General features: G+C 30.9%; 1 protein-coding gene across 7 annotated transcripts in view; it reads right to left on the reverse strand.

Moving 5' to 3' along the window:
* Positions 1 to 91: 91 nt before the first annotated feature.
* LOC106467677 (transcription elongation factor 1 homolog) overlaps positions 92 to 14,390 on the reverse strand; it is a 20,948-nt gene continuing 6,649 nt past the window's right edge. For 2 of the 7 annotated variants that reach the window (XM_022395882.1, XM_022395883.1), the window contains exons 2-4: positions 11,314 to 11,461; positions 6,579 to 6,665; positions 1,042 to 1,689 (exon numbers count right to left, since the gene is read on the reverse strand). In XM_022395882.1, the coding sequence (XP_022251590.1) occupies positions 1,626 to 1,689; positions 6,579 to 6,665; positions 11,314 to 11,461 (299 nt within the window). In that variant the 3' untranslated portion in view covers positions 1,042 to 1,625. Of the gene's footprint in view, positions 1,022 to 1,041; positions 1,690 to 6,578; positions 6,666 to 11,313; positions 11,477 to 13,357; positions 13,505 to 14,390 lie in introns of those variants that run through there. The other 5 variants (XR_002612457.1, XM_022395880.1, XM_022395881.1 and 2 more) reach the window with 5 other exon arrangements.

Here is a 14,390-nt window from a genome sequence, read left to right on the forward strand (position 1 = left end):
ATAAATGACTATTGAATAAACATCATGGTGTCTATTTACATTTGAGATGTCTCTGTTTATTCACACACACATATATATCAAATAGTCAATCTCTATTTGTAAAGTTCACTTTATTACAGCTTTCAAGCAACACTTTCTGACATTATCCCTACTGTCATTGAGATTTCAAATAAAATGTGTACTCATTCTTAAATGAAAGATAGTAGTAACAATTGATGACATCTTCTGATCTGATGGACCATGTTTCTGAGAGTGAGAGACTTCCAAATGAAAAAACTGCATTTATATTGTTCTTTCAAGATGTTAATTATTCCAAGTATATGAAGGAAAGATTTACTTCTTAACTTTAAAGTGAATAAATGCAACTTTCAAGTTTATAGAATCTGATATATTTCATAGGAACTTTGAGACTCCAGCACCAAAAATCAAATATTTTCCATAATTCATCATAACATATAAGTGCATTCACTAAGAAATTGACCTTTCAGGCATACATTTCTATACCTGAAAATTTGTTTTTGAATACAAAAAATATGACAACCATTAATACAGTAATTGCCATAGAAAAAATTACAAACATATATATTAAATTGTCATTTCTCATTTTTCTCCTAATGTAAAGTGCACTGCCACTGTACATTTATAAAATTACATTATCATTTAGGAAACAAATACTGACTATACATGCACACCTGAAAGTTACTAAACACAAAAACAAAGAATTTTTGTACCACAAACTTTATGGTAAAAAAAAAATTAATAAAGTTAATGTAATAAAGATTTGATATCAGTTTTTGTTAACATCATATTTAAATTGCTTACATTTGAGAAACTTCTAATTTTAGTTTCTCAAAAACTGATAAAAGGTAGTGGCCAATGCATTCATACAATGATTTTCATAATTCAGATCAAAGTAATTAAATGAGATATATTTTCAAACTTTACATCCACTTTCTTTATTGATTAGCATTTTCACAAGCATCAATCCAATCACTGTAAACATCAATTGGTTCAGACAGATCTGTACAGGAGTTAAAGGAAATTTCCTGATGATGGTACAAGACAAGTCACATTAAACAAAAGTACAGGTTGGCATCTTTAAAAATATGAAATCATTAGTATCACATGGAGTTTTATTAAGGTCAAATTTATTGCTTTCATGGTTTATACCAGATATAAAATAGTAATGTGCTACACCACACGTGTGTTTGTATAAAACTTGGAGTCCTCTTTACTAATAATGTAAATTTAGTTCTTGCTAAAGCTCTTATGCTATTGCAATAAAATCTTGCTGTCAATATATTTAGCATTTGAAGATTAGTGGTTTTATAACATAGTGTAAAATAATAAAAGCTATTTCTTGACATGTTTTGCTCACTGTATGATCACTATAAAAAATGTGGTGTAAAATACATTTAGTCATACTTTTGTTTGTTTTATAAATTTATGTGATTTCCTGGACAATCCTATTTCATTAATTTTGGGTTTTAACTGCTTAAGTAATAAAGTCTCTTTGATGTGCAGATTTATTTCATCATTACATCTTGCAAAACTCCTAAACAAATCAATCTTTACTTTTACATTATAATCATGCATGACATTTTAATATACATACCGACTTGTTATCACTCAGTAGGATTGCCTGTTCCTGCACTCAAGTTAGAAGCCATCAAGTGGTAGATCCTGGACCTAGAATCATAATTTGGACTAAGTTAATTCATAAACAACATTAGACATTTTTTGTGCACAAATCTCCATATTAAAAAAAAGTTGCAGTCTACATTCAGGATTGAAAATACCTCAAGTCTATTTGATGTTCTTACTAAAAACCATGAATGGCAATATCATTAACATCAATAATTTGTGTGTATTCATGCTCTCTGTTTTGATACCTAAGATCCTTCTAAATAAACTCTTATGACTTTGTCTATCTTATAAATAGTCCCACAGAGAGTCAGCAGTAAACTCAAATTTGATAATTACTTCTTACTATATTAATAGCATGCATTACCAAATGATAAATGAAAGGTTATAAACTAGTTAGGGCAGACATGAAACTGTTAAACAAAACAACTATATGTACATTAAACTTAACAACCCTATTATTTTATACGTCATCAATAATTATAAAAATTGCATAATCAAAGTGGAGTATTATGTCATTACCCTCACATGGTTTCAAGGTTTGCACTTGCATTTATTTTCTTGTATATGCAAACACCACATGTTAATGATATTTCTATGCATCTTCATTTTGAAGCACTGTGACTTAATATGAGTGTAGTATAATCACTCTGATGACCTATGGATATCTGTTATAGCTTATATATTCATCCTTACTGTGAAGATCTTTCTCAGAAAAACTGCCTATAACAAGTGAAGGTCATTAACACAGAAACGTTCATGAATTGTTATTCACTCTAAATACAGGTGTTCCGTGTTCAGTAATTGTCACCTTGTTTCCTGTTATGATCAACCCCTACTTTACTTTCATAGTCATTTATGGATAACTGAATCCTGTATCTATATCAAATGCATGTTTGTCATAAAAAAATATCTGGTCATTTAGAACAAATACATATGGATTAATGATTAAATCTATCACTATGTAAGATCATTCAGACAGTAACTAATCCAGTCTGTCCCCACTAAGGTACTATATATATATACAAACAAGATCATAAGAATGTATTTAGGGAGAGTTCAAATATAAAACAACAGATCATAAGTGTGCTAAAATTATCAACCTCAATGGTATTGCCATTCAGCGGGAAACTTTTTTTTTCTTTCAGTAAGAAGACAACTGAATAACCTTTTTTCCATAGTTTACCCTCAAGTAGACCAGAGTTATTTTCAAGCCTGAATGTAGATAGCATATTTTTTTTTGAATTTAAAGATAAGATTTCTGCACAAAAAATAACTAATATTGTTTATGAATTAACTTGTCCTAGTTGTGATACTAGGTATATAGGATCCACCACTTGACAGCTTCTAACTCGAGTGTGAGAACATGCAAATCTACTGAGTGATAACAAACTTGAGTATAAAAGAATATATCATGCATTAGTATAATGTCAGAGTAAGGAGTGATTTGTTCAGGATTTTGGCAAGATGTAATGATGAAAGAAGCTTAAGCAACAAAGATGCTTTATTAATTAAGAGTTAAAATCCAAAATTAATGAAGTAGGATCATCCATGAAATCGTTAGCAAAATTGTGATAAAATGCATAAAATTGTCTCTGTAATAACAAAAAGTTTATAATCATACATTAAATAACAAAATGTTAGTGTAGAAAATCTGCAAAATTCAATATACTATAATAATGTGCAAAGTTAAGTATCAGAACAATATCTATATACATCAGAAATAAAATGTTTCATTTCAGCATACTTACAATCTATAATACCATATATATCACAACCACATAACACAAACAAGTATAAATATATGAAAAAAAGAGAAAGAATTTGGTAAAATAAAGCTATACAAGTTTTAGTCAAAACAGTTAAATTTATTTTGTTTATTAAGATATTTAATTAGTAAAAACAGACTAAGCATTTCTTGAGATGTTTGCAACATATTCTATTACAATATATTTACCTAAAATATTTTTATATACCATCTTCAATGATTTTCAAAGAACATTAGAAACGTTATATTTAAAACATACACAAAAGCTACAGTGTGGTTCTTTTAAAGCTATAATACACTAAATATTTAGGTCAGTCAATTTTGTTCAATTCTTAAATCTCTTTCATAATCATCTAGTACATTTGCTTTATTTCTTACATGTTCTTTAAAACTCATAAGAACAAAATAGCAAAACCAAGTCATATTTTGAAATATTCAATAAAATAAGCATCAGATCTTTTGCATGCTTTACCAGCCAAGAAAACTATTTGTACAAATAAATTTAGGTCTATTCATAGAAAAATTTAGGGAGTTACAAGAACTTATTAGGAAACATTACAGTGAACATTCAACATGTTGAAATACATTCTTTTAATAGCAATAAGAATACTTTGAAATAAAGTACTTATTAGTAATAAACTATTAAAATATAGTTAATTGATACGACCAGCTTAGTTAACATTTGTCTGGAGATGTAGATGAGTATGATTATTTATTAACAACTTACCTCAATATTTTTTCAGTCCACATTGTAACGAATTTGTTATGTATTTATTTTAATATGAACGTTGTTTAGATTTAGTTTATATTTTAAAACATGCATAGCCTATAGTGTTAAATATGTATTGCGAAACTCCCGCCTATTCTACAAAGTTGTAGAAGATTCTCGAGAGTTAGAATCAATAATATATCTCCATATGTAAACGTTTAAATGTAGCTCAGTATTGATTTATGTAAGACTGAATTTTCTAGAAAACCTTCCTACAGCTATAAATATAACCACCGTGCCAAGTAGAGTGTGTCTATTAGTAGTTTACTATAATCAGTGTGCTATAAACTTCAAAAGCTATAACTGTGATATTTATAATTCTTATCAATCTGAAAACTTAAGTTATTTGACCAGGAATATTTATAAATTTCGACCATTACAAATCGTCTAACTTCAGTGGATTCTCATCGGGCATTAATATTTTTACGAAAACATTACATAACTAATGGTGGAAAACCTAGTGTGTGTGGCCAAGTACAAAGCTAGCTAGCTTCCTAGCGAATCGTACGTACATCAACTCATAATTAACTCGCTCATAGTAAACCCTCAATAAGATATCAAGGGAGTTCCAAACTAGAAAGAATATTTTATATTGTTTGCAAGTTTGTGAAACTTTTGTTTATAAATCTTTGTTTGTAATAACTATTTGTAATAATTGTTATTGTAAATTGTATTGTTGTGTGTATATTAAAACGTATTTGTGTTAAAAACAAAAACGGTGTGTATCAATCTTGTTGGCAAATATCGTAAATTGACTAAAATATCAGTATATGTTTAAATACTAAATCCAAAGTACAATTTAACTACTATATTTAAATTATAAGTTAACTCGGCTTCGCACTATCCAAAATTCTAACACGTAACAACATCTACCAATTACTTACACTAAGAAAAAGTTGATATCATCATCAAATCGACACCCAAAGATAATCAGAATAAAAATTCTTTTTAATTTTAGGATTAGAGCTATTTATAAAATTTTAGGGATTTCTGGGAAGGACTTTAAAATATTAAGAATTTCAGATCCACTAGAGATATTGTTTATGACATAATAGTAAAACAGTTCATAAAAACCTTTTACACAAATTAAAGAAACAAAACAAAAAACATTACGGTTTACAAGTAACTAATTTAACTTGTTAACACAAGTGTTCCTATACAGGTAGCAGTTATTCCTGTTTGTTAATATATGTTTAGGAACAAACATATTATAAAAGTAAACATTCAATATTTAAGAAAGATACCTTAATATTGTTGCATCATTGAGGTCATGTGACTAGTATCACGCCACATCCTTCTAGAAATATCCTGTTCCTTCATGAATGCTCTAGCATTTAATAGATATGTGTTAGTCTTGTATATATAAGACGGTCACAACGTGATGGGACAGTGAATGAGTAACTGAACTAGTCAGAGAGAATATTGTTGAGCACGTGAGAAGTTCGTTGTGAATTATAGCGTTTGCTATAGAGTGACTGTTGAAACTAAGTGTACCGCAAAGTTGTATTCAGAGAGAATAAACCAGTTTTATTTAAGAAAGGACTTGTATCGGTAAAGTTTCTTCGGTAAGAATTTTTACGGAAAATTAACTAACGAACAGAGACGTAACAATATCTATAGTTGATGGATTAATCATTTACCTTACACAGTACAGGCATTTGTTTGTGAGACTTAATGAAGAACTGGTGCTCAACTAAAAAACCTACAAACTTAACATTAGTAGACAGAAATTTAGTTTGTGAGAGAAAACTGCTGCTTGGACATGTCAGTTTGATAAGTTAAACATGGTTTAATAGCAGGAACTGATAGTTTTACCTTAGCTAAGTTGGTAAGAGCCTTCATTTTTCATCATCTTGTTGAATATGACATTTAAATTAATAATTAGTTAATTCAAGATCAGTGAGTAATAGTGGTAATCATATAAGATTATTAAAACTAAAATAGATTTAAGACTGATTGGTTTTGGTAATAATAACACTTTTGTCAAGAGTTTGTTAGAATAAATATTAAGGTTTCAGGTGTATACACATGTGTTGAACTGAAACACACACACACTCTTTTCTAAAATTTAAATCCCTCATTATTTTTACACCATCTATTTTAATCCTGCATATATGCTTTTATTAGTTACTAGTCAAGTTAATTACTTTGCTACCATTACAAATGAGAGTGATTTTTTGCTTCAGAAACAAGCAATTTTATTTGTTTTGTTCATTTAATTTTACATGTAATATTTATTACAAATGACCAAACAAATTTCCAACTATTAAGAAAAATCACGTTTTGCTACTATGATATCATAGTTCCAAACAATGTGCTATTAAATATTTATTTTGGGATTTTTTCAAAACATATGCTAGTTTCACCATGAAATAGTTGTTAAAATAGAACACTTACATAATATAAAGGATACAGTTTATTGATGTCTGAAAATCTTCCATACATACTCTACATGTAATCTGTCCAGTATTTCTTTGTCTATCCCTGAAAGAAAATTGGCAATATTTTTTATTTTTTTTCACAAGTATTAACTTTCTAAATGGGTGTGCTTGATTTAAAGATATTAGCATATAGGATTTAAGACTTGTCCAACATAATAAATAAACTAACTAAAAAAACATCTTTCAAATCCACATCAACTTACATGATCCATATGTATAATAAAGACTGACAAGATTTATTTCTTCAAAAGGAATTCTAGAAATGGTAGATGAGCATCTTACTATACACAACTTCAACAGATATTAAATGAACACAATTCCACATACATTCTAAACACATGTATTGTACATCACAGATATATATATATTTAAAATTGCATTATTGTAATCAATACCAAGAACCTGTGAACTCACTACCAAAATATACAAAATAAAAACTACATTAGAAAATGTAATTAGATTTGAAAATATCTATCAAATCATATTTTATGTGTGAAATTCAGAACACTTAAAGTAAGAAATACTTTACTCATTATTCCAAAAGAAAAAATGCTATTAAAAATGTATCATGTATTTATAATAAAAATATTAAGATATAAGTACATGAATGAAACAACGGGGAATATTTGGGGGCTGAAGCATTCCCCTTAGTCATAACATTTTAGAAAATAATATAAAATTTTGGTTGCATGGCTAAGAAATGGATACGAGTCAAATGAAGTAATGAGCTTGCTCTGTAAGGTGCTGTTTTGACTTCAATTGGAATACCATGTTCAGTCTTGAGCTCCTTACTTTAGGAAAGAAATTGAATTGTTGGAAAGGATTCAGAGACGGGTGTGTGGGATGAAGGGGTTGTCATAGAAGGAGAGGTTGAAATCTCTAAAACTGTTTTCTCTTCAAAAAAGAAGAGTCGGAGGGGATCTGATTGAGGTGTTTAAGATTGTAAAGGGAAATTGATAGTGTTGATGCTTCATCTTTTTTTTTCATACTTAATATTGATAATAATAGGACTAGGGGATATAAATTTTGGCAGAGTAGGACTCATCTTCTGCTAGTACAGTATTATTTTTCTAACAGGGTAGTTGACCTTTGGAATGGGTTGCCTTCAGATGTTGTGGAGGCAGTAAATCTAAATGAGTTTAAGAGAAAGCTTGATAAGTGTATGAATAATTGGGGCTGGCTTTATGATTTTTTAAATTTATTTATCAATAGTTTCTATTTAGAAGATGGGACAGCAGAGATGGACCAACAGATCCCATGTTGTCTCAACACATTATGTTATTCAACACTAAGAACAATCAAAACATTAACACCTCATGCTTGCCACTACCTTTGATACTCCCACATATGTCTGCATACTAACATTCAAATGACTATGCAGTAACCCTCCACCAACAGGAGTGCAACATTACCCCTATTGTAACTAGTGCCCTTTCTAATTTTGCAGCTGTTAACCACTTCAAGATTGGTCATATCCCACCAAACCACATCGGAAGTGGGGAGGATGGGTGGGAAATGTAAGCAGAATTAAGTATCTATTGGAAATACATTTGCAGTTTAAGAAAATATTAACTTCTGATAAGATATCTTAACTCTTCTCTCAAAAACGAGACTCCCACATTGAACAGGTGGAAGGCCGATGAGAAGATGATCTCCCTTTAGGAAGCACTCAAAAAAAAGGATCATGGGGTGTGAGAAGGAACTAAAAACAACACACCCATGGGAGAACCCACCACTTCTGAGCCGAGTATACACATCGCCTGTAAGTAATGTCACTAAACAGGTGGAAACAAAGGAGAAGCCCCCCACAGTGTAGAGTAGCTATGGCGCAACAGACCAAAAATGGGAGTTCGACCTCAACCAATACCTGGTGGCATTTGGAATTGTACATCAAGTCCACAGTAGGAAGAGAATCCTCTACCGTAGGAGCTTCCATATCAATAAACAATCTCCATAGGCATGCACCTCAAACACAACCAGTACCAGATCCACCGGGAAATTACAGTAGGAAGGTGGAGGGGCCATGTGTGTGTAAAACTCCACACCAAAACCTAGCAGCATTGGGAATGTTTCATCCAATCTGAGGTAGGACAAAGGTACTGAACCTTACACCTGCAGAAATTCATATGTCTCCTCCAGCTTCAAACAACACCAGATCCCAGTGGACATTCAGTGGAAAGTAGGAAGAGGGACAGCTATATGAGTTTGCATCTCTTGTCCAAAACCTGGCAGCACTGGGAATGTATCGTCCAGTCCACAGTAGAAGGAGGGTAACTATCCAAACAGATGTGAGGACTTGTGTGGCTGGTCTGGCTCCACCAACCCCAGATCTCCATGCACCAACATCAGGCAACCAGTAGATATATATATATATATAATGTAGTGCTACTTCCAACACCTAGTGGCTTCTGGAATTATACATCAGAGCTGCAGTAGGAAGGACATCATGCCAACTAAACTGGGAGAATTCCATCACTCTACTCTCAACTGAGTGGAATTACACATACTGTGGAGGACAGGCCTCATGGTCCACCACCCCAGCAGCTAGGAACTGGTCAGTGGCAAGAACTCTGATATTCCACTAGAAGGAGGGAAATAATACATTGGAGAGTACTGAGGACAGCAACAATGGAGACAGTATAATGAGTGACTGCAAAACCCTATATTGAAAAGCAGAACAATCACACTGACAGGGTGCATCATCTAACACCTGACATCATCTGGAATTGTACATCAGATCCATGATAGGACAAGTTTGAAACACCACAATCATCAGAGATGGCCAACGATCCACGTCTGCTTTACTCATGTTAGTTATTATGAGAATGTAGGACCACAATGAGGCTCCAATCAAGGAAGGAAGCATGGTGGGGGAGGACAGGAATTGCAGAAGGAACAAAACATCAGGGATAAGAACTGGTGACTGGAAAACACAAGCAAAATAATAGGAAACAGAATATAAGGACAGAACAGAACATACCCAATTAATGAATTCCACAAAAGGAGGAGGAGGTCTGGGCAATTTCCCCAAAATGACATGCAACTGAGAGGTATATTCAGGAGGGAGAAAAAAAATCTGTCGAAATCCTCATCTCCCCAACCACTCAAATCCTGAACAGGAATGAAAGGACAATCATCAGTTGGCTCTGAATGTTGTGTGACATTGGTTAACTCACAATGTTCTAGAGCCATCACGTCATGGGCCTATAACCAGAGCTCCGACCTGTAGATGTGGTCTGTAAATCTGCTGCAGCAGTAACAGCAGTTGTAGTCGTGACCACTAGAAATTGTGAGTGCATAATTCTCGAAATAAAAAAAGAAAAGAAGAGAAATAAAATAAATCTTAACTCTCCATGAAAAAAGAACTAAAATAGTAAATAACAATTGAACTGAAGTAGAAAAATTAAGAAAGTAAAAACTTGTAGAAAGTTGATCAAACCTCCAGCAAAAACACATCTATTCAATAAGACTGCCCAGCAAAAAGTGGTTAACAGCTGTAAGATTAGAGAGGGCACTAGTTACAATAAGGATAGGTCACACTCCTATAGGTGGAAGGTTGCTGCATAATTATTTGCATATTAGTATGCAGAAATAAGTCGAAGCATCAGGGCTAGTAGCAAGCAACAATTTGCGCCAATAGAGAGCAGTATAAATCGAGAAAGCTTGAATTTTGTGAAGAGAGGCAAGATATCAGATCAGGAAATTTATTTAAAAAAACATATTTTGCAAAAGTATTTTTTTAACAATATAAATAATCTTAAATTACACATCTTAACAATATATTATTTCAAAATAGTTATTAATTACATAATTCACGTTTTTTAATAAAAGTTCCTTTTCTTCTAATATATTATTACAAACATAATTTTTCTTTACAGACTATTTCTCATGATTATTATCACTATCTATTCAAGATTTTATTTTTAAAAATAATAAAGCAACTACAAGAAATTACATTACCTACTGCATTAACATGGTTTAACTTAGTGCAATGAACATTCGACTATAAATCCAATATAGTTTAATGAGAAAACTTCAGAACAAAATAAACTGTAACACTGATAAGAAACACAAAACAGAAGGAGTACAATAATAGTTGGGCAAAAACAGTTTAGAGGATAAGGTAAATCTCCTGCCTGAGAGTCATCTGAATATGTTTTTTGGAATAAAATATAGATCTTAAAAATATTGATAAAAGCTAAAAAAACTTGCAGAGCCAAATGCTCTGAGTTTAACATTCTATATATTTAAAGTGTTATATCAGTCACAAAAATTAATTAATATTACTGATCTTATCAGAAAAATGACTATGATTAAAAAGATAAGAACATTCTTAATACAAGTGTTTACAAAGAACACCACATGTATGAAACTTTAATACTCAATGCAACACTTGTAAATATTATTATTAAAGCCAATTGACAACAGTTTCTAAAATGTTTAGAATTTAGCTTAAATAAAAAGTGACTTAATAGCTGCAGCACTACCTATTATAATACAAACTCTATTCACACTGACTAAATATATGCCAAAAGGGTTGTAAATACACCTTACATTTTAAAAAAAAATTTTTACATTAGGATAAAAACTAACTGCCCTACAATGTATAAAATAGAAAATGTTTCGTAAACATTTTGAAGTCAGAATTTTAAAACAAACATTTTATTATGTTAGATGTAATTACTACATACATCTTTACATCACAAGACTTTTCATGATTACAAAATGGACATGTGAACTGTGTCTCCAATGCCTCAATTGCTTTTCTTTTCGGAGGAGGTTTCCTTTTACTTTTACGTCTTCCCATAATGTGTATTACTGTTACTGGAAACTTCTTAACTGGAAAAAAACTTTCTATTTGTATATATTAAAGAATTATGTAAAAATAAAATACATATGAAGATTACTTACGATAAAATATGAATATATATAAAGAAATAGTTAAAATTACTACAAGAGATAAGTCAAATGTTGCCATATATTCCTCTTTTCTAAATGTTGATTGGAATATTTCTTTGCTTTTTTATTTATATGTTTCATTTAGCTTATCGGAAGTCATTCACTGTAAAATTAACCAATTTTTCTTTGAAAAACCAACAACAACAAAACAAAGATGAGATTATTTGATTCAAAGAGAAAACAGAAAAATGAAATGTAGAATCTTTCTGTTACACTTATATGAATCATCATTCACACATGACTGTAATATACTTTATTTTTAACACTTTGCTTCTCTATTTGATCAAGTGTTTTTATAAACAAGTTGTCTACTTGAACAGGTACTAAATAAGACGTACAATATCAAAATGTTTGGGTTTTCACTTACAAAAACTATTAATGGAATTAATGAGATAATGGAGGTGTGTTTTATCTTTGGAATTACCATTAACAGTTTACAATAAAGTATATTTTAAAGGATCTAGTGAAGGTAAGTGGGCTTTTCAACATGTAACTTTGGAATAATAAAGACAAATACAATAATTCAAAAACCAGGTTTTATTTACAAACACAAATTAAAGAAGAAAAAATTATCAGAAGGTATGTTATAAAGGTTCCTATTTAATGTTGACTTGTTTTGGATTATTCTGTAAAGAGAAAAATGCAAAGTCAAGTTCATTTAATGATAATGAAAGCACTTTATTTCTTCAATAACTAGTTATATAAGTTGGTTTAACTAATGTTCACTGACAGGTATAGGTTTATAGTAGATGCTAAAGTTCAATAATTTAACTTGCTGCTAACTTTTTTCATACATATGACACTTTTTTGACTCTCCAATACCTTATTGAAACATAAACACTATATTAACAAAACTAAAGTGACAGACAACTGACTAACCATTGTGCCATCTCAATAATCAATCCACCACTAAATCAACCACGCTACTCTCACCTATAGCCAAATGAATACATGTAAATTAAAAACATTAAAACACAGCCTTCAACAATGTTTCTTCCATGGAATATTAAGTCCCTGAAACAATCCCATTACACAAAGAAACAAAACAATACATTAAATTTAAACTTTCATTGGTAACAATAAAGTAAATCTTGACAATTAACAACAGAAGATGAGATGAAATCTGCACTTTATCAACATTTGCTGTCATATCACTGAAGGAATTTCTTCAGGTAATTTGTGAAGGGAATCCACTGGTGGTAATGTGGAAGTGGTCATGAGAAGAAAATTGAGCTCTTTAGCAGTTTAACTTACTTCTGGTGAATCTTTCTTTAAAGATAATCACAATGAATGACTTGTGGTTTGAACTACCTGTCTCTAAGGTTTCTGCTATGTTGCACTTTAGATTGAATGTTTTCATTTTCTTGTGTTTCTATCATTGTTGCCACTAAAAGTCCAACCTATAGTGATGTAATTATCATGTAGTACACAGGATTTCTTGGTCATGAACTATGAAATGATTTAAAGCAAATCTAACTTTAAATTGTGTAGTGATGCACCCCTCTGTGATAGTGACTTTCAACTTTTGGAATTTTATGATCACTTGACTGTTTGCATCAATCCATCCTTTTGTTTCAATCCTGGAGACAAGTTCCCACCTTTCATTACGGGCTTGTGTTGAAAAGTGGTAACTGTAGAACTAATATTAACCAATATGTTACAAGTCTTCCCATTAATGAATCTGTTAACTTGTGTACTGGTTTTGTTAAATAATGTACTATTTATTGCAACAGGGTCAGACATAATATCCTCATTTTCAGGATACCATCTACTTACTTTATTATCAATGGTTGATTCATCATTGTTTCAGTTATAATTTTTATGTTTTCCAACTTAGAACAACTTCCTTTTCTTGTCATCTTTTTTGGAGGAGCAGTTTCTCTTTTCTGAAGGCTTTTATCTGCTTTCAAAGCCACAGGTACACTGAAGTGATTAAACAATAATAAATTATTCAATGATCCCATTCTCCAATATGCCCATTTCCTCTTAATTTTTCATCTCTCCTTGATCTTTTTTAATTATTTGTAACTTTCTTCTTGATCTTTTTTCAATGTTTCATCATTTCTATTAAATTTTATATCAGGTTTCAAGAACATATTGTTTTCTTGGAGCTGAGTCTTGATTTTATTTTTACCAAAATAATCCACTTCTGACACATTAGTGTTTGAATGATTTCTATTGTTGAGAGGGTTCTTTTATATTGTTCAGTACAAAATATGCATGCCAAGTCCACGCTACTTAATTACAAGTAATACAAAAAAAATTAAAACAAAAATCAGGATGATGTAGGGATGGCAATGCCAAAAAATACAGGAACAAAGTAGGAATAAATACACAAAACCATACAAAAATCCCTATATAAGTAGCCACTGAGTCAGTGTAACAAGTTTATGGGAATTAGCTATTATAAGACTTTAAAGCATTATTCCATTTTAAATGCTTTTATTCAAACCTGAATTCATGCAAGTGAAAGGAATTCAACATTTAATATATCATTTTGAGACATTTAACCTATTGGTCCATCTCGGTTGTCCCATCCTCTAAACTAAAACTATTAATAAATCAATTTTTAAAAAATCCTTAAAGCTAGCCCTTATTCATATACTTATCAAGCTATTTCTTAAACTCACTTAAGTTTACTGCCTACACAACAACAAAAGGCAACACATTCTAAAGGACAACCACCCTGTTAGAAAAATAAAACTGTCTTAGCTGAAGACTCCTACCCTGCCAAAATTTATATTTGTGTCCCCTAGTTCTATTATTCTCACTGTTAAACATGAAAAAAGATGATGCATCAACACCATCA

The sequence above is a fragment of the Limulus polyphemus genome, unplaced genomic scaffold, assembly GCF_000517525.1.
Source record: "Limulus polyphemus unplaced genomic scaffold, Limulus_polyphemus-2.1.2 Scaffold2703, whole genome shotgun sequence".
NCBI classification, from domain to species: Eukaryota; Metazoa; Arthropoda; class Merostomata; order Xiphosura; family Limulidae; genus Limulus; species Limulus polyphemus.